The sequence below is a fragment of the Heloderma suspectum genome, chromosome 2, assembly GCF_057233095.1.
Source record: "Heloderma suspectum isolate Gila_16-S chromosome 2, 16-S_ref, whole genome shotgun sequence".
Classification (NCBI taxonomy): Eukaryota; Metazoa; Chordata; class Lepidosauria; order Squamata; family Helodermatidae; genus Heloderma; species Heloderma suspectum.
Genome location: NC_139459.1, coordinates 256,640,267 through 256,661,191, shown reverse-complemented (window position 1 = coordinate 256,661,191; position 20,925 = coordinate 256,640,267). Strand labels below are relative to the sequence as shown.

The following is a 20,925-nucleotide window of genomic DNA, read 5'->3' as shown; positions in this document are numbered from 1 at the left end:
GCCCAATCCTGAGCTGCGGTGGGCAGAACATCAGCAACTTGGCATCTCTTCTTCTGAGCCGAAGAGCCAACCTAGCCCACTGTGCTCCTACAGAGTAAAAGAGAATGCCACTTGAGTATAATGGGAAGATGGAAATGGGGGATGGGTGGCTTCCATGTTCTTTTGCCCCTTCCCCAGCAGGGCATACTATCTCCAGGGAAGCAACATGCAGAGGAAGACAGCAGAATGGTAGTGAAAAACTTTACTGCTTGTATCTTTGCATTTAATGTCTCCATGGAACAGCAAAACAATATGGCATATTAGTCACCACTACTATTGCTACTCAATCCAGATTTACATTTACACTTCAGCCTAAGCTAATGGCAGAATAGATCAGCAAGCATTAACTCTGGGCCAAAACAGACATGACTTTGAATCCATATCTAGAAACTGCATCCTTTTTTGCTTTTTTACTCTAGGGTAGGTGCAGGGTGCCTGATCCAGATTGGGCCCATAGTGGGGAGGAAAGGTTTAAAGCTCCCTTACCCTCCACACAAAGGTCCCAATCCAGATCAAGCACCCTGTGCCTACTCTAAAGTAAAAACTCAAAAAGGACATAGCTGCTAGATGCGGATTTAAAGTAATGTCTGTTTTGGCCCTTAAAGGCAGTATTCATTCAGTACTGCTGTTTAGACACCATGGTCTACTGTCCTCTATGCAGCAGCCTATAACTTCAAACGAGGGTTTAGTGAAGTGTTTGTTGGCCCCACTGTGTTTTGAAATTCTCTACCCTTGATATAGATCACAATTTGCTTGGGTGAACACTCTATATACAGGGCCATCTCCACACAGAGGGGGAAGTGGTAGCAAATCTATATATGATGGTTATTTTTATTTACTATGAGTTGGATCCAATGTTTCCTTCTCTTGGCAGTTGAATCTCCTGAGCAAAGTTCTACTCAGAACAGTCTAGCTGGTGGAATGGTAACACACAATTTTTGCCAATTTCCTCTTCCCACTGCAAGCCCTAGCACTGCTGTTCTCTAAGGTCCCTCAAACCTTTGGAGCAGACTTTTGGAGGACACAGGTGACTGCAGTGGGAGGGGTATTGACAAAAATCAACTCCTCCCCATTCCACCAGCAAGATTTATCCACTGGATCAAAACTTCATGACAGAAAGCACCCTTCTGTCCACAGGACGCAAACTCTGGATTCAACCCAATGTTTAAGTAAACAGACCACTTTTCAGCCAAAAGCAATGGGGTCAAGGGAGGCATGTAGTGCACAAATTTTATACTTGCACACTGAAGCCTTATGCATATACTGCCTGATTGGAGACATATTTGAAAGAAATCATAACAAGAGGCTTAATTCTTTAAAACAAAAGCTGAGATTGTCAGGTTTGCACCAACTGACAGATCCTGCCAAAGAAAGCACAAGGTTGTGCACACACAGACAACTACCAGTTCTCACTGCCTGATGTGATTTTAGCAAAAGTACACTTTTTGGTCCCACAATATTAAGCACCTATTGCTCGAGAAGTACACAATGCTTATGAGCCAATTACCCAGTATAAACATCCAACGTAAAGCACTGTTATATGTAGAATCAGTGCTTCTCTTATTGTAAAGATTACTGCCATACTGTTATAACGATGTCAATATCTCACTCCCTGCTAATCATTGGTTGACCTATGCCACAACTACGCATCTTAAACATTGCTTTAAGTGTGTAAGCAATCACCAAATGGCTCTGTCAAGAACTCTTAACTGTCCTAGCACAGAAAAGTATATTATAATTCAGATGGGCTGCAATCCTACCTGGGTGCCCTCCAGCTGTGTTTGACAACGCCCAATATCCCTCCGTCAACACTGCTGGCAAGGGGATACCAGGAGTTGTAGTCACTTTATCTGGGAGAAAGTTCCACTTAAATTAATAGGACTTACTTCTGAGTAGACATGGATAGGAATGCAGTTTAGGTTACAACAAATTTTAACAATGGGCAACCATTAAAGCAACTTGAATTTTTGAACTGTGTACTCTGCATGACATATGGGGTGAAGGACAGGAAAGCAACATAAGAGGCAGACATCCAATCTACTATAGGTTAATTATGACTACTGAAATGTACAAACAGACTGGTCTCAACATTTTCTACCAGCTTCAGAAGGCATGTCAAATTCTGCTCTCAGGTCATCTCCAGAAATGGCCTACCATGTAACACAGTGCAAAGGTTATTTCTTGCCGGGTTCATAAGACATGACAACCCCCATATTCAACATGGCAGTTGCACATGCCCTGCCCGTACCACAGTGTCACCCGTCATGTCATGCAAACAGCTCCACTGAAATGATACTAAAACAAAGAAACGACACTACAAAGACATCTATAGCTATGCAGAAAAATTAAAAACATCCCTTGTGTGACAACACAAAGGAAATTCTTCCAAGAGATGGACCCTACAATTGAGTACATCCTGACTCACTGATTCAGTTTTGCCAATTGACTTTTATGATCTGTACAAGAGGAAGCAGCAAGGCAGGATTTGGCCCAAACAAAACAGGATACAAGTAATAAAATATGCCATTATCCTTACCTGACCATTAAGAAAAGTGTTATATTTATATTAAAGCCAAGCCAAAATTCAACTGACTAAATTGTCATATTAATTTTTTCAAATTGTATACATGTGCAAATGCCCAAAATGATTTCAATAAATAATTTAGAAACATCATATGGTTTATTCAATAAGGGAATGATAAACTGACAAGTTTGATCAACATATGATAATGGCATGGAAGAAAAAAATGGGCAAACACTAACTCCTTATTGCACATAAAAGATTTAAACGCAAAAGTTATTGGAAGCACTAAAAAACCCTCTAATTCAAAATACCAGTTATTTCTGGAAACAAGAAACAGATGTTTTCCTCTGTTTAGCTCAGCTGTGCAACAGCACAACAGGCCTTTTGTTATGCTATCAGCAAGAATTTTATTACTGCCCTTTTTTTTTTACAGTGTCCATCAGTAAGGAATCTGGGTGCATGGTACACTTGTATATTAAAGGAGAATTCACAATAATGGTACAAACAGAGAACAGCTGCAATGTGAAATACTTTGTCAGTATTCTTCCATGATTTTAAACAGACAGAAAAAAGGTTTAATACTCCAAGTGCAATAATCCACCAAAAAACTATTTTAACAAGATGTATCAAAATCCAAGAAAGAATGTCATAATCTAACAAAAGAAGTATTTTAACAAGATGTATCAAAATCCAAGAATGTCAAAAACCAAGAACCCCAGACTGTATGATGCAACACGAGAATCATTCCCAACAAACTGTATTCCAAAAATAAAATAGTTAAAATTTACATTCCTTTGTTTTAAAATCTTAAAATAAAATCACAGGAAATAAGTGCCAGGTAAAGTATTTGTTTTCAATTTGCTTTGTTCTTATGCTATCTGTAAATTAAGACCAATGCACAGCGTTAAGTTTTCCAGAATTCTGCATGAGAAAATCCATGCCCAAACATCCAGCACCACAAAGTTGAAGAGTAAAGTATCAACTGTCCCTCTTCACTGTGAAGGAAAGGAAGGAAGATAAAGGAACATTTCTTAACATTGTATTTCCACTGATATCTCCACAAGAAACATTCATTATAATACAACAATGCCTCAAAAAGTTTATTGTACTTCTGCATGCACACCCAATGGGTTTTGTTAATTATCATCACAGCAGTCCCCAGTGCCAAATTATATACTACGTATGTTGTTAGCAATTGTTACAAAAAACAATGAAAAAAATGTACAATACAGATTGTGTTCACACATAGGCATAGATTATGGCTGTTCCCTACAATCAATAAGTAGATGATCAGCATCATGGATGATGAAAAGCACTGTCCTCTACATCTACGTTTTGAGTACCCTACACATGGTGTAACCTGCACTTACTCCAAGGTAGGTATACATAGGATTGCAGCCTCATTCTCCAGTTTTAAATTACAGGAGTTATACTGTGCTGCCATCACTTAACATATTCTATCTGTCTCAAACAAGAACCTACATGTTAATATACAAGTTTTGCATTTTACACAGTTAAGAACTGGAATTCTACCAGAAAAACAAAGATTCACTCCCACAGAGTAATTCTTAATAGAATCTGTACCATAAAAATTTAATAAATTTACTATTTGTTTAGCACATTAAATGTTAATGTAGACTAACACTTCAATCCTATACTGACTTACCTGGGAGTAAGGCCCACTCAACACAATGGGAATTACTTTCAAGAAGACATGCTATTCTAAAAGTTCAAAGCAAGGTTAATTTACACCAATAGTATGTCATTTCTACTAATAATATGTCTAGCAATGATAATTACACCTTAATTTGGAACAAAGACTATGCATGAGTTTAATGTACCCAATAGACTTTCCCACAATTACAAAAATTCATAATTGCATAATTACAAAAGGGAGAATAAGTAAATGTGGCACAGTTATTATTCCAATTATTACATGATGGCTGCAATCCTATACACACTTATTGGGGAATGAGCCCCACTGAGCTCAATGGGACTTTCTTTAGAGTAGACATGCGTAGGATTACTTTGTTAGGTCTGAGTCATACGTATGTTTAGCATGCATGGCTGGCTAGGGCATGTTCGGAATTTTGGGACTTTTTGCTGTCTAAACATGCATAGGATGTAGTAGATTAAAACAATGGCCATTTTTTCCTGAACTTGCTGAAGTATTTACATATCTATCAGTTTTACATTGTATAAGTTTCCTATCTCTCTATCAACCACATGATGCTATTGGGCTACTAAAGTATTCATATAACTAGAACAATCTTTTTAAGATTAATCAACCTTGGTTTGATCCCTAAGTACAGTTTCTACAAACCAGTTTCCTGTATCTGACTGGAAAACAGTGGTTTGCTACAAACCATGAATAGAAACTTCTGGCTGCATGAAATAGAGGAGGAAAGGGGATGGGGCAGTACATGCGCCCCAGATTCACCATGTGGCATTCCAGGAATGCCTAAATGCACCCAATCTTTCAAATACCCAAACAGTAGATTTATTTCATATACGAATGATTTCTAATACCAGTGACATTTTGTAACTGCCACATCCTCCCATAAGGTTACATTTCCAACAAGACAATTCATTATATGCTACAGTTCTTGTTTAATATTTCTCAAGTACTAACAGCAGTACATAAACTTACACTATGCTTCCATCAAACTGAGACATAAAGAAAGAAATCCCATATTTGTACGGGGTGGGTCTAACAGTACCTATCTGCCAGTAGAATAGACATGCTGGCAGAACAGATTTCCCCTTCAATCTTTTCTGGAATGGGATGTTCCATTGGGCAAACTTAAGTCCACTTACCCAAAGCTGGATGGAACCCATTGTATTCCTTCTGTAAAAACAAAAAGTGCTTAGATCCATTCCTTGGATCCAAAATTGTCTTGGGCAGCAGGAAAACACTTTCCATTCTCGGAAGGCAAGCTCTCCAAATTCTGGAGATTCCCCTGTGCCTCTGGAAGCCTCCTATGTCCCATCCCATGCTTTTCCAGAGGTGCCTCCAACTCTCAGGAGCACTTTTGGAGGAGCCACAGGAGAAGTGGGGAGAAGTCAGAAGAATCCTTTTGTGCAAGTGGAATTCCACTTGCACTTTTCTGGATCCAGCCCAAGGTGCCTTAGCAAAGAGACAATACATCAGTGAATGAAACAACACAGAAACATTCACGAGCAGTAGCAATAGTCAAAATATTTTTGCCCATTACAAAACAGTAATCAATAGTAAAACTATAGATACAAGAGGAAACCAAAGACAGTATGTGTCAGGCATATGTGCAGAACAATGCTTATCAGCCATGGCCAAAACATAATCGTGACCAGGCTATGGCATCACCTGGCCACAGTAGACAGTGATCCTAAGAAATCTCCGTACAACCCATAATTCTTCTCTCAAAGTCTGACCTGGCTCCACCAACTCCTTAAAGGTATTAACGCCTTTGCTACTCTAACCTAGAGCACTAGGCAGGTAACAGGAAGAAATAAAGGTCCAGGGAAGAAAATATAAGATATTCAGGGCAAAAGAAACAGGTTAATCCAGTCCTTTTCCATAGTATAAAATGCTCTGCAAAACATGGGAGGAAATGTGTATAAAACACAAAAATATATTTAACGTTTGTTCAGAGGGATAAGTGAAATACTTTTTAAACCAGGATAGACTAAAATCAATAACTGATTTTAAAGAAAACAGGAGTTATTAATGTCTTTGTTCATTTATATCTTGTTTTAAAATTTTCAGTTAAAGTGTCTCATCAAAATTGCCTGATTATATGAATGCAAAACATACATATTAAAATCAACACTCATAACTTCTTAGAACTGAACCAATGGCTGTGTCCATGCGTCACAGTAAAACTTACTGAGTAATGTGCCTTGGCCACACAACTACCAAAGCACCAAAGTACCAAAGTCTTATTCCCAATCTTGGAGATAAGGAAGAGGCGGGGATTACTGTAAAGCTTCTGAGATGATCCCCACCCACCTCTGTAGCTTCAAATTTAGAAGAAGGCTTGTCACTCAGCCTGTTCACCAAAGGTTGGTGCCAGGCTCGCCATGGCGAGTAACAGTGCAAGACTGCCAAAGGACCTTAGATATACCTTTAGATATCAGTTCTAAATAGAGAACTAACTTGGACCTATTGTAGTATTTTCAAAATTCTATTATTACTAGGATGGAGTAGGACAGAAATCAAATCAATACATATAGGCACAAAACAGCTAATCCTTGCAATCCAATCACATACATATTTTCTCAGGGTCATAGAATAGTAGGGTTGGAAGGGGCCTACAAAGCCATCGAGTCCAAACTAGATTTGACATGAGAGTTCCATGACTGGAACGGCTCATGTCTTTTTCTTTCACATAAAACAACCACAGCGGATGAAGATTCAAAAAAGACCAGACTTGGGGGGATGGTGGTAATTAACCCTTTCCCTCATGCTGTCCCCCCTCCCAAAAGTATTATTTATTGATTGGAAAAACTTGCAGGTACAAGACAAATAACTACTTCAGGGGGCTGATTTTTAAGAAGAAAACAGGGTTTGGGGGGGGGAAAAACCCCACACACACCATGGAATTAATCCAGATTGCATCCCTCACAGGTGAGGTGGAGGGTTTATATAAAAAAAACACATTGGGAGTTCCAGTCTCAGGACCCTGATGTCACATCTAGTTTGACCCTCAGAGGCCTGCAGTACTGGTGATATTATACTATTAAAGAGTTTAGAGTTTAACTGAATATTAATGCAACACTAGCAATCAGAAGTACTGGGTTAGTAGGAATCCATTTGCCTCTATTACTTCCATACAAGTGTTTCATTTAATTTCTATTCCACCCCTTCCAAAAGCTCAGAAGGATAATAACAGTCAGACAGGGAACAGTAGCTGGAGGGAGCAATCCTATCTGGATTGACGGTCACCTCCAAGCCTGGGGGGGGGGGGCACCTATCCAGTGCAGGGCAGGAGGAGTGGTGGATCTCCTCTGTGCTCCCCCCGCCTGGCTTTGGCAGCTAGAGAGCCGCTTTCAGCTGTCTAGCCATGGGGCCTTGGAGCACAGGAAGCGCCGGCCAGATGACATAGGATGTGTCGTACTGGCATTTCTGACCTCCGCATCCACCCCCCATTTTCGCCGCTCGGTGCTGCTCTTATGAGTGCAGAGCCAATCCGCGCTGTCTACAAGGCGGCACGGGAGGGGGTGGGGGTAAGATCTCCAGGAACCAGCCTCAAAGCACAGGCTTGGGGGCTGGTTCTCCAGGAACCGAGCATGGGCTCCGAGATCAGTTCCCAGAAACTGACCTATCCTACGGCCATCTAGCCACTGACTAGCAGCTATAGGATTGTGCCCTAAGGGAAGAAACATAAATATGCATATACTGAACAGAAATTAAGCTACCCCACACCAGATTAACCCTAATTATAAAACTCAAATTTGAAAGGAGCATTTTTCTAGCAAATAAAACTCAAAAACCACTAGGACCCAAATGAATTTAATAGGAATTGGTTACAACTGGCCCAAGTTTAGACTAAGACAAAATTGAAAATGGAACCAAGATTCTTTTTCTTTCTTTTTAAACACCACCAGGGACAGCCTACCATCCCATCTCCAAAAAAGCCAGTTCAGGCAACAGGAAACATGAAATGATGCAATGTGCTGCCAAGTCTCTAAGATCAGGATATGGAAATATTAGGGCAAGGGGGGATTGTGTGAAATGCACATGTCTATTTTCTATGTCTTATTTCAACACACTTTCAAAAAGGATCTTGTTCCAGTATTCTTTGCTAACTGAAATATCAACAGAAAACAGATGCTTCTCTGTCTCATACAGAGTCAACTATAACATGACTATCTCCTCAAACTGCTCTTCCTCTCTCTGCCACATGTAATCACAGTGGAGAATAGCAAATATGATTCAAAAGACTCCATTCAGAATTTTTAACAAAAACGTTCTCAGGCTAAGAACAGACCACAAAATCCTATTAAAATGGACTTGCATAACTGACACTAAACCCAAAGTATTACTGGTTAAGAGTTTTAACTCCAAACCAGTGCTTTAGTAGAATTACAGGGTAATCCCACTGAGAACTAAGCCCACTGAGTTCACTGGGGCTTACACCCAGGAAAGTGGGTATAGGATTGCACTCTTACAGTGTAATCCTATCCATGCCTACTCAGAAGTAAGTCAATGGAGTTCAATGGAGCTTACTTCCAGGATTGTATAGGACTGCAGCCTTAGACATGCACATTTCTACTCACCTACCTAGTGGGCAATTTATATTGGCATACTAAGGGCGCAACCCTACGGGGATAGGCAGCCGCATCCAAACTTGAGGCAACCGCCTATCTGATGCAGGGCAGGAGAAGCACGGAGGGGATTGTCCCCTCTGCGCTTCAGCCGCCTGCATTTGCAGCTAGACAGCTGATTTTGGCTGTCTAGCAGCAAGAAGGTGGAGCAGGGGAGGACACTGCCAGACAACACACAGGATATGTCATACTGGCATTTCCGCCTTCCCAGCCCTGGATCGCCCCCCAGAATGCCCCGTTTTTGCTGCTCTGCACTCCTCTTCCAAGTGCAGAGCGCGGGGCCATTCCGAGCTGCCTGCGAGGTTGGTCGCGGGCTCCGAGGTTGGTTCCAGGAAATCCACATATCCTATGGCCATCTAGCCACTGACTAGTGGCCATAGGATTGTTCCCTAAGTATACTTTAAATTAGGCATTGCTTTATGCTCATATACCTAGTTTTCCCACAAGTGTTCGTCAAAATTGAAATGTCATTCAGCTTTTAATGACGTACGCCCATCCTGTGCCACAGGCAGTCTAAGTTATTCTTCCTTTCTCTTAACATAAGGAATTTGCTCTCAAGTGCCTAAAGTTCTCAGAAGGCCAGAGTTGAAATTACTTAAAAAAACAGAACCTATGGTTGTTTTTTTAAAAGGCACAATACTTGCAAAATGGCAAAAGTTGAGCCATTGCATCAGTGTGGATAAGGGCTGGTTTTACATAAAACCATTTCCTACATGAACAGTATTTCCATGTGTATGCTACCACATGTCCAGAACGCACATGTGGGCATGTATGTCATCCCATACTTATGTCACAGTCGTGAAATCATCAATAGGTATTTCCAACAGAGTATAAACAGAGTAGCATCAACATGTGTTGCTTTGTCATGTGTGATGCTGCACTTACAAGCTCCGTGCAGCTTCCTAGGTGGAAGTCATAGCCGTGTAAAAAGTTCTTACACCAAGCAGCGGTGACATTTAAGCCAAAAGAAACACGAAGTTAAATTTTTACAGAGTACGATACCTCTTCAGTCCTTTCCGATGGCTTTTTCCGCAAAGCTTGTTTAATCCTGGGATCCACAAGGGATGTCATCCTATTACGCTTGTTATCCAGTTACAGAGTTCTTTGGGGAAAGTTACTTTCACGGGAGTGAGAGAACACAATATTCGAACTCGCGAGGAGCGTGATTTGTTTGTCCCGAGTCCAGCCAAACCCCCGGGTTGCAATGACGCTGGTCTGAAGACTTCTTTCCCCCCTTCCTCCGCCTTCTTTTTCTTCTTTCGTAACTAATCCCGAACTGGCAAATCCGAGGAACGGGAAGGTTTCACCAAGGCAGGGCCGTGCCCAGGAGAACTCCGGCCCCACCGCCGGCCGCGCGTCCCGCCTGCGGCAGGTCTCCCGAGGGCGGCGGGCGCCGCTCGCTCACTGACTCACGAGGCGGCAGGAGACTGGGGCCTTTCGCCAGCTCGCGGGCTTCCAGCGGGGGGAGTCTCCCGCGACGGGGCCGCTGGGCTCCCTCGCTCCCGGGGCGCGAGGAGCGGGCTCTCCAACCGCAACGTCCCAGCCGGCCACACTTGCAGGAAGTTGCCTGCAAGTCCGGCCGGCTGGCGACGCCGCGGTTGGAGAGCGAGCCAAGCGGAAAACCACCACCCTCGGCCGCCGGCCGCCCCGCCAGGCAGGGGGCGCGCGAGGGGGCGGGCGGGAGGCAACCGAGACAGGCGCGAGCGCCGAGCCCGCTCCAGAAGGCCAGCCGAGCCGAGCCGAGCCGAGCCACCTACCGCCGGACGCGCGGCGGAGGGCGGCGGGAGAAGCAGCCCTGCCCCAGCCGAGGGACGGACCGACGGCCGCGCGCGGGGGCAGGAGGAGGGGTGGAGGCAGAGGCAGGCTCCGCCGACCCACGTGACGGGCCACAAGGCGGCCGCTGGTTGGCTGCGCCTGCGCCGTCACTCAGCCGGCCTCAGCCAACGAGAGGCGAGGAGAGGAAGGGAGGGCGGGAGTCCTCCTCCCGGGACAGCGAGCGGGACGAGACGTGGGTCTGAGCGCCCACGAGGCTGCAGAGCGCGGGGAGGGGGGGCGGCTCGCGAGCGGGGCGCCGGCGGGTTCAGGGCGGGAAGGAGGCGGTATTTGTGGTGGGCCGCTGAGCGCCGAAGTTGGTGCTCGTCATCTTTCCCGTGACGGGTTCTTCTGTGCTGAAACGTGGTTGGAAAAATAAAGACAACCCCAAAAACAAAAGGAAACAGCGAACGTGCATCATCATCATCATATAGCGAGATCGCTAAAGAAACTCACTAACTGTAATTTTTAGTCTACCGCTGATACGCTTGTGGAACAGCTGGAGAGAAACGGCCTTAGTCGAAGCTCACTCCCTAACGAAAGAATGAAAATGCAAGTTATATAGTGTGCGCGCTGTCTCTTACTGTTTATTTGCTTGAAAATTTGCTTATTGAAAAGACTTTTAACCCGCCTTTCAGCGCGTCTTGCCCTCACATGGCGGCTTACAGTATTATGTAGTCAACAAAAGGGTGGGAAAAGCAGTACTGGGGTACAATCTTAAAAATGATAGAATGATCTCAGTACGAATCCAAGGCAAACCATTCAACATCACAGTAATTCAGGTCTATGCCCCAACCACTGAGGCCAAAGAAGCTGAGGTTGATCGGTTCTATGAAGACCTACAACACCTTCTAGAACTAACACCAAAAAAAGATGTCCTCTTCATCATAGGGGATTGGAATGCTAAAGTAGGAAGTCAAGAAATCACCGGGATAACAGGCAGGCATGGCCTTGGTGTACAAAATGAAGCAGGACAAAAGCTAATAGAGTTTTGCCAAGAGAACACGCTGATCATAGCAAACACTCTTTTCCAACAGCACAAGAGGCGACTGTACACATGGATGTCACCAGATGGTCAAGATCGAAATCAGATTGATTATGTCCTTTGCAGCCAAAGATGCAGAAGCTCCATACAGTCAGTCAAAACAAGACCTGGAGCTGACTGTGGCTCAGATCATGAGCTGCTTCTTGCAAAATTTCAGCTTAAATTGAAGAACGTAGGGAAAGCCACTAAACCTTTCAGGTATGACCTAAATCATATCCCTGATGAATATACAGTGGAGGTGAGGAATAGATTTCAGGGATTAGACCTGATAGACAGAGTGCCTGAGGAACTATGGACGGAGGTCCGTAACATTGTTCAGGAGGCAGCAACGAAATCCGTCCCAAAGAAAAAGAAATGCAAGAAAGCCAAGTGGCTGTCTGATGAGGCTTTACAAGTAGCTCACGAAAGAAGGGAAGCGAAAAGCAAAGGAGAAAGGGGATGATATACCCAACTGAATGCAGAGTTCCAGAGAATAGCAAGGAGAGACAAGAAGGCCTTCTTCAATGAACAATGCAAAGAAATCGAGGAAAACAACAGAATGGGAAAGACTAGAGATCTCTTCAAGAAAATTGGAGATCTCAAGGGAACGTTTTGTGCAAAGACGGGTATGATAAAGGACAAAGAAGGCAGGGACCTAACAGAAGCAGGTGAGATTAAGAAGAGGTGGCAAGAATACACAGAAGAACTATACAGGAAAGATCTGAATGTCCCTGATAGCCATGATAATGCGGTCACTGAACTTGAGCCGGACATCCTCGAGAGTGAAGTCAAGTGGGCCTTAGGAAGCATTAGTAACAACAAAGCTAGCGGAGATGACAGTATTCCAGCCGAGCTATTTAAAATCCTAAAAGATGATGCTGTTAAAGTGCTGCATTCAATATGCCAACAAATCTGGAACACTCAACAGTGGCCACAAGACTGGAAAAGGTCAGTTTACATTCCAATTCCAAAGAAGGGCAACGCTTAAGAGTGTTCAAACTACCGCACAATTGCGCTCATTTCACATGCCAGCAAGGTGATGCTCAAAATCCTACAAGCTAGGCTTCAGCAGTATGCGAACCGAGAACTACCGGAAGTACAAGCTGGGTTTCGAAGAGGCAGAGGAACTAGAGATCAAATCGCCAACATTCGCTGCATCATGGAGAAAGCAAGAGAATTCCAGAAAAACGTCTATTTCTGCTTCATTGACTACGCTAAAGCCTTTGATTGTGTGGATCACAACAAACTGTGGCAAATTCTTAAAGTGATGGGAGTACCAGACCACCTTACCTGTCTCCTGAGAAACCTGTACGAGGGTCAAGAAGCAACAGTAAGAACCAGAGATGGAACAACCGATTGGTTCAAAATTGGGAAAGGAGTACGACAAGGCTGCATATTGTCACCCTGCTTATTTAACTTATATGCAGAGTACATCTTGAGAAATGCCGGGTTGGATGAATCAGAGGTCGGAATTAAGATTGCCGGGAGAATTATCAACAACCTCCGATATGCAGACGATACCACCCTAATGGCAGAAAGCGAAGAGGATCTCATGAGCCTCTTGTTGAGGGTGAAAGAGGAGAGTGCAAAAGCTGGTTTGAAACTCAACATTAAAAAAACGAAGTGACAGATTTTACTTTCTTGGGCTCCAAGATCACCGCAGACGGTGACTGTAGCCATGAAATTAAAAGACGCTTGCTCCTTGGGAGGAAAGCTATGGCCAACCTAGACAGCATAGTAAGAAGCAGAGACATCACCTTGCCGACAAAGGTCCGTCTAATCAAAGCTATGGTTTTCCCAGTAGTAATGTATGGCTGTGAGAGCTGGACTATAAGGAAGGCTGAGCGCCGAAGAATTGATGCTTTCGAACTGTGGTGCTGGAGAAGACTCTTACGAGTGCCCTGGACTGCAAGGAGGTCAAATCAGTCCATCCTAAAGGAAATCAACCCTGAGTGCTCATTGGAAGGACAGATAATGAAGCTGAAGCTCCAATATTTTGGCCACCTAATGCGAAGAGAAAACTCCCTGGAAAAGACCCTGATGCTGGGAAAGACTGAAGGCAAAAGGAGAAGGGGACGGCAGAGGATGAGATGGCTAGATAGCATCACCGATGCAATTAATATGAACTTGAGCACGCTCCGGGAGAGAGCGCAGGACAGGAAGGCCTGGCATGCTATGGTCCATGGGGTCACGAAGAGTCGGACACGACTGAACAACAACAACAACAAAGCATTCCATATTTGAATTGTGTGGGCCTTCATTGACCTTGCGTTCACAGCCCTTACGCAGGCTCTTTGTAGCAAGGGAAACATGTAGAGTACAGTTTCTACAAGTCTATGTTCATTGCATTCAAGTACAAGTCTACGTTCAGTGAATGTGACAAACATGGAAACACTCCAGGAGAGATGTGCCCCATTATGATCCATAGCTGCCACCACCACCATCCTCAAGTTTCCCAGCTTTGAAGCCAAAGGCACTTCGGAGCTATAGTGATCATGGTTTTCCAGAAAATTTTCCTATGCAAATTAATTTGCATAGGGTAATTTGCATTGGAAATTGAAAAACATTTTTACTTTCTAAAGCTTTATTAGGGCTATTTGAGAAATGAAGGAACCCAACAGGGAGATGGAGAGTTAGTGGCTTGGGGAGGTGTGAATGAGAAGCATCTCCTCTTGATTTTTCTTGTCAGACAGGGGAAAACATCCCATGCGAATGTGAAGGAGGTGCCATGTACATTTGAAGGGGACTTTCTTTCTTCCAGATAATGGTGTAGAGAGTTTCTGGGTATAGGTGGGTTTTCTTAAAGGCACAGAAATAGGTGGGGGGGCAGGGGTGTTACACTGTGAAAGGCTTTATCCAGGTGCTGTGTAGTGAGGAAAATGCAGTGGGCACTGTAGAAGGCTTTCAGGGCAACAGACTGCACAATCCCATATATTCTACTCACATTAGGTATCAAAAGGTATGCACACATGCATAGGTGTCGAGGAGTGTGCACACATGAACAGAGGAAAAATTTCTGGATTCCACCCCTACCCCCCTCTACCCCTGCACAAATATGTTCCATTGTCCTCTGGTACATTTTCCCCTTTCCTCAAGCAGGTCCAGAAAGGATAAAAATATTCAAAGCTTAAGATTTAAATATTTTACAATACAATCAAGTAATGAAAACAGTAGCAGCATCTTTTTCTGTTCCAGCAGGAATCTTGGAGAAGAACCCAAGGAAAGACCTCATAAAGCCACAGGTTCAAAGGAGGAACATGTTTTGGAAAGGGAAGGAGGGGAGTGTCTGTAGTTTCTGGAAGATGAAAATGTTTAGAAATCAGATGGTCAATTCTTTTTCCAGAAGTACCAGTCAATGTTGCCAGACAGAAGTTGTATTAAGTACACAGAGTACTTGGGGAAACATGGAGCGAGGAATAATGAAGAGTCATGATCAAATCAAGGGGTGAGGTTTAGCCATCAGGGGCGGGGATGTGAGCCAGTGGATTCCAGAAATCCGTAGAGTGTGCACAGAGGTGGGGGAAAGAGAAATGTTAAAAGTGATGGTGAAATTGTAGGAGAAGCAAGAGAAAGCGAAAAGGTTGTGCCTATGACTCCACTCGTATAAATGGAACCTTTAATGTGCTCTGTTACTTTGGAGCAGAGAGTAAAATGAGCAGGACATATTTAGAGGAGGAATATATGCTAGTCGCCTGACCCTGTATATCTCTGTGTGTGACAGAGACAGAAAGGGAGAGAGAGAATGAATGCCCTAAATGTAAGGGCCAACAACCCCTGTCAGGGAGGGGTGGGGAGGGGGAGAGAGAGAGAGAGAGAGAAAAGAGTGAGTGGGGAGCCAGTCTAGGATGTGTTAGGCACACAAACTGCAGTGATGATGCAGGCTAGAAAAATTGACACTCCGTTGGCCACATAAGCAGCCTAGTGAACGGATGAGACAATCAGTGGTTTGGACAGTGGTCTCAGGCGATTATTAACAATGGCTATCTGACAGAGTTGTTGTAAACTCTGTGTGTATTATTTATTTATTTATTTCATTTCTATACTGCCCAATAGCCAAAGCTCTCTGGGCGGTTCACAAAAATTAAAACCAAACAACACACAATAAAACAATTTAAAATATACAGAACATTAAAACCACACTATAACAATACAACCACAATAAAACCTAGCAGCAGTGCAGGAGTTTAAAATACAGATTTAAAACAGCAAAGATAAAAATTTAGAATGCTAAAATGCCTGGGAAAATAAAAAGGTCTTCACCTGGTGCCGAAAGGAATACAATGTAGGTGCCAAGCAAACCTCACTAGGGAGCTCATTCCAGAGCAGGGGTGCCACAGCAGAAAAAGCTCTCCTCCTAGTAGCCACCCGCCTCACTTCCTTTGGCAGGGGCTCACGGAGAAGGGCCGCTGACGATGATCTTAAGGTCCGGGCAGGCGCATATTGGAGGAGGCGATCCTTCAGGTAACCTGGCCCCAAGCCGTTAAGGGCTTTGAATGTTAACACCAGCACTTTGAATCGGGCCCGGAAATGGACTGCCAGCCAGTGCAGCTGGAAAAGTACTGGCGTAATATGAGCTCGCAGGCCAGTCCCTGTTAACAATCTTGCTGCCCTATTTTGGACCAGATGAAGTTTCCGGACCGTTTTCAAAGGCAGCCCCACGTATAACGCATTGCAGTAATCCAGACAAGAAGTTATCAGAGCATGGATAACTGTAGCTAGGCTATCTCTGTCCAGATAAGGACGTAGTTGGTATACCAGCCTAAGCTGATATGCCTCACATGTGAGGTATGTCACATGTGTACTCCCTCACATTCATATAAAAGAAACAAAACACATCCTGCAGTATGGGAATATTAATAGGGGACTAAGTTGCAGGGTTCTTATACATTCCCTTCTTTCAGAATCACCCAGCCTAACTTGCAATGTAGCGATAACAGCATTGCAGGGTTGTGACAATATGAACAGTAGACTACACTGCAGGGTTGTCACAAGCTGCTGTCACACACAGCCCCCTACCCTTGTGGTATGTTGATAGCTTTACCCACCCTCCTCACTCAGGTTAAAATAATACTGAACCGTTTGTGTTTCTCCTCCTGGAGCAGGAAGCATTTGCAGAGCAATTTTTTAAATTAAAAAAACACATTTTCCCTACACAAGAAGACACGAGTTTGAAAAAGCATATACTTCTCTGCTTCTTTTGGGGCGGGGGGGGAGTTCTTAGAGCAAGAGAGTTCTTGGATTTTCTACATTTTGTCATTGGAGCAGTTGTCACTTTTACTATTCTAACAAGAACTTAGTCATGGTGCCAAAAGTAACAACAAAATCTGGTTTTCAGACAAATGACAGTGTAGTACGTTTTTATGTCTATATGAAAAACCCATACATTCCTTTTAGACCGACATAATAGGCCTGAGCCAAACATTCCCCAGTTTTGCCTTTTACCTCAAATGTAGTAATTTCAAGAGGAGTCTGAAATCCATCCCAGAAAATCTAATTTCTTTTTTAACTACAGTTTGCTACTGTTTGCAGCCATATTTCTCTCCCCCCACCCCACTGCTGCTTCAGTGACCATTTTTCCAGTTTCATTTCTTCTCTAGCCAATCAGGGATCATGTACTGAATATGATGGCATCATGGTGAGGAATCCACAAATGCACTGGCCAGCTCAGTAGTGGGCAGTACATATTTCAGTCTTGCAAGAGATAAACCAGCTTCTCTGTAAAGTTTGGCAAAATAGGTTGCCAAACAGCCAGCACTGCTGAGCATCATCAGGGCAAATCACCAGGAATAAAGGATTATAACAAATTCATAAAGAAGTTGGATATGATAGGTAGTTCTAAGCAAAAGAAAAGTCATTTTAGAGGGCTCTCTTGATGAAGAGTTAGAACACTGCTTGATTGTTCTGGAGTTAACAGGCACAGAACTAAATGAATAGGCTACATATTTAAAGCTAACCAACCCCTTCTTTGATGTATTAATGACAGTTAACCTGTAGAACACGTAACTGAATAGGAATATATATCTTATATAAGAATACGGTAGTGTAAGGCTTACTACTAAAGATCTACCAGACCGATTTTGCTTTTTTTTTTAAAACAAGCTTGAGCAGTGTAGACGTGAAGAAAATTTTGAAACTTCAAACAAGTTCAAAGCTTGAGCCTTGGGCAGCTCAGGAAGGGAGAAGGGAGGGATAAGGCAAAGGAGAGCTTAATGCATATGCCCCACACTGTACATGTAATGTAATAAGTGACATAGTGTGTGTATGCACAAGTAATAATGCTTACTCCTATAAGGTCTTAGTGTCCCGGGCCAATGAAAGGACAGACGTAGAATGTTGGGAAAGAGGCTGAAGAAAAGTTGGTTGGTGATAATTAGAGGAGGAGGAAGAGAATCTGAGGAGAAAGAGCTGAGAGGACTCCAGAGAGAGAAGAGAGAGACAACTCTTACATCACATGTTTTCAACCTGAAACGTCAAGAAATGGTAAATGCTCATCTTAAAAAGAAAATTTTTTCACCTTTGCTGGTTTATTTATAGTACATTTATTTTAAAAGTGTAGGGTTGTTCCAGTCACAAGGGAAACGGGCAAACATATTTTATCCAATCACTCTCAGACTACTAGCCCCCATGGTAACATGGGATTTGCATTAGTTATACTTAGATTTTAGAAATAGTCTGCTTCAGGTGAGTTGCATAATTGTCTGATCAATATATTTATGGGATGCACCCTTGCCTTCAGGTTGTCCACAAATCTCATAATTCTGAAATATGGGAGTGAATGACAACAGGACGCAGATAGTTCCATAATGCCTCTGTTTCCTGCACATTTCCTCAGAATCTCCCAGTCATGGCAAGTGTTAAACAAAATGGGGGTATATGAAGTACACTGGTCTGACCAGGTTAGCACTTATGGTCTGTATGTATGGGCAGTGCTTTGGGATCTGTTATAAATAAGCGGCTAGGATATCTCTGTTGGATATCTTCATAATCTAACAGCAACATGTAACGTAACAGTAATTGCCTTGTTTGGAGTCAATGCTCCATCTTGCCCACAAACATCAGCTTCATTAGCAACTCTGTAGGTCCTCAGGGACTGAAGCTTCTCTCTGTCATGGTATTTGAAGATACTGTGGACTGAACTTGTAAAGGTATATATGTGTTCTGCTACAACAGAGCAATTGGTTCTCCATGTATGTAAACATAAAGCTCTTCCAAAACAATTGCATCATTCTTCAAATTATTTTCATATGGTCAGGTGTAGGTTCATAGTGACTCAACAATTTGATTACTTCACCCTGCACCCAGATGCTGATTTCCCATGTCATTGCACAATATCTAGTCTCGCTTTATCTAGTAGGTAAAATGTTTCTGGGCACGTGGTAAGGGAATCTCATCATCATTTCATGAAGCTCCCAGAGAACAAGAAAAATTAGCCATTATGTGACCTTGGACAAATTAATGTCTCTCACCATTAGGTTATTGTGAAGATAAAATAGGATAGCTGCATGGTATACTGTCCTCAGTCCTAGAAGAAATGTGGGGTACAAGAATAATAAATAGAATGCTTCCTGTTTTATTTCTATATATTGCACACAATCTGCATTTCTTTATACCCCCTCTGCATATTTTTGAGCAAGTGGTCCTCCTCCTTACATTCAATTATTATTTTTTGTTTTCCATTTTTTCTATTTGAGCCTGCATGGTTCGTCTAGTTTCTGGAGTATTATTTTAATAGTGCTCCACCATCTTAAAAAAACAAATAAACAAACCTATCAGATAAGTTTTACATCGGCATGTAACGTTTCTGGGCTTGGCTTATCATTTATGAACAGCATGCTCATGCATGCTTCCTAATAGCTCCTGCTCCAAGTGGGAACAGCTAAACAAACCATGAGCCTTCCATCCATGGTTTGGTTACCATGATATCCGAGCTAAGAACTCTGGCTTGTCTCTCCCCAGACAAGCCAGAGTCATAAGCCAACAACAAACCATGGCTTATGAATCTCTGGCTTTTCAGGGAAGAGACAAGCCAGAGTTCCCAGTTTGCACATCATGGTAGGTCTGTCTGCCTGCAAGGTCCGTGTCATGGTTTGTTAGCCGTTCCTGCTTGCAGTGGGAACGATAGGCAGTGTGCACCAGCATGCAGCCTCACTGATAATAAGCTTGTTCATTATATGCAAACCAGGCCATTGTCTCCATTATGAGCAGTTTTGCATGGGTCCCTAGAAGCACTATAAGCAACATCAAAGCGAATTGATATACATGGTCAAACATCACTGGTTAATAAATAAATAATTTTCAATGCAATCTGAAATTAAGGAGTTATATGAACCAACTTTTCAACTTGACAGTGAGCTGGGGAGAGAGAAAATGAGATGATATAAATGGCTGGTTTAAAAAGAATAATAATTTTGGATTATATTATAAAATCAACCATCCAGAATGATGCATGTGTCACCCTTGCGGTATGTCACTGGGCAACTCAAGAAGCCTATGTTAGTCATACATGACAGTGTGCAGAATTTTCTCTCCTAACTTTAATGAATGAACTTTGATTCTTCTGAGATCACATCATCACAATAATATGACCAAGGAGAATGAAAGGGAGCAATGATGAGCAAGAATTAGAGTTGGAAGAGAATGATGTGATGACAGTATGGATGAGGAATGGAAGAACTATTTGTAAAAACAACCTCCTGCTGCACTTTTCAAGTTGTAGCCCCAAACTTTCTAAATGATTAATGAAAAGTTGGTGAAAGAGGATGGTGGGACAATTCCTGTTTTACTAAACATTCTTTTTTCTTGCATCTATTTACCGACAGCAGCTGAATCAACTAGTTTCCCCTTTGTTTGTCTTCACTGGTGGTCAGATGCAGTGTTCTGTCGACAGCTCTGGAATGTTCACCAACTATAAGTAGACAGAAATAGGTTGAATAGTGAAACTGTGTTATACGGTAAGTGTGCCAACTGAAGCCTCCAAGTTTTGGCATGTATTTTTTCCTAAGGGAGAAGTGGCTGTTGCTTGTGTGTTTCAGTAAAATAACAAAATACCATCTATTCAGCTCCTAGAAGTATATCTATCATGAGGATGATGGGCTTTTCTACATGAGGCATTTATCATGTGCTCGTCATTCCCTACTCACGGTTATTTACAAGTTATTCAGACACCACCATGACCTTCCAATTTTGTTTCTGTGTCTAACCAGCGCTTTTGGGGAGTTTT

At 42.8% G+C, this 20,925-nt stretch overlaps 1 protein-coding gene across 8 annotated transcripts in view; it reads right to left on the bottom strand.

The window, feature by feature from the left end:
- The window catches only part of RAPGEF6 (Rap guanine nucleotide exchange factor 6), a 213,981-nt gene extending 203,281 nt beyond the window's left edge, over positions 1 to 10,700 (bottom strand). For 7 of the 8 annotated variants that reach the window (XM_084838888.1, XM_084838894.1, XM_084838893.1 and 4 more), the window contains exon 1: positions 9,872 to 10,700. In XM_084838888.1, coding sequence (XP_084695014.1) covers positions 9,872 to 9,940 — 69 coding nt within the window. In that variant the 5' untranslated portion in view covers positions 9,941 to 10,700. The remainder of the gene's footprint in view (positions 1 to 9,871) is intronic. The other variant, XM_084838895.1, reaches the window with a different exon arrangement.
- Between the last annotated feature and the right edge of the window lie 10,225 nt (positions 10,701 to 20,925).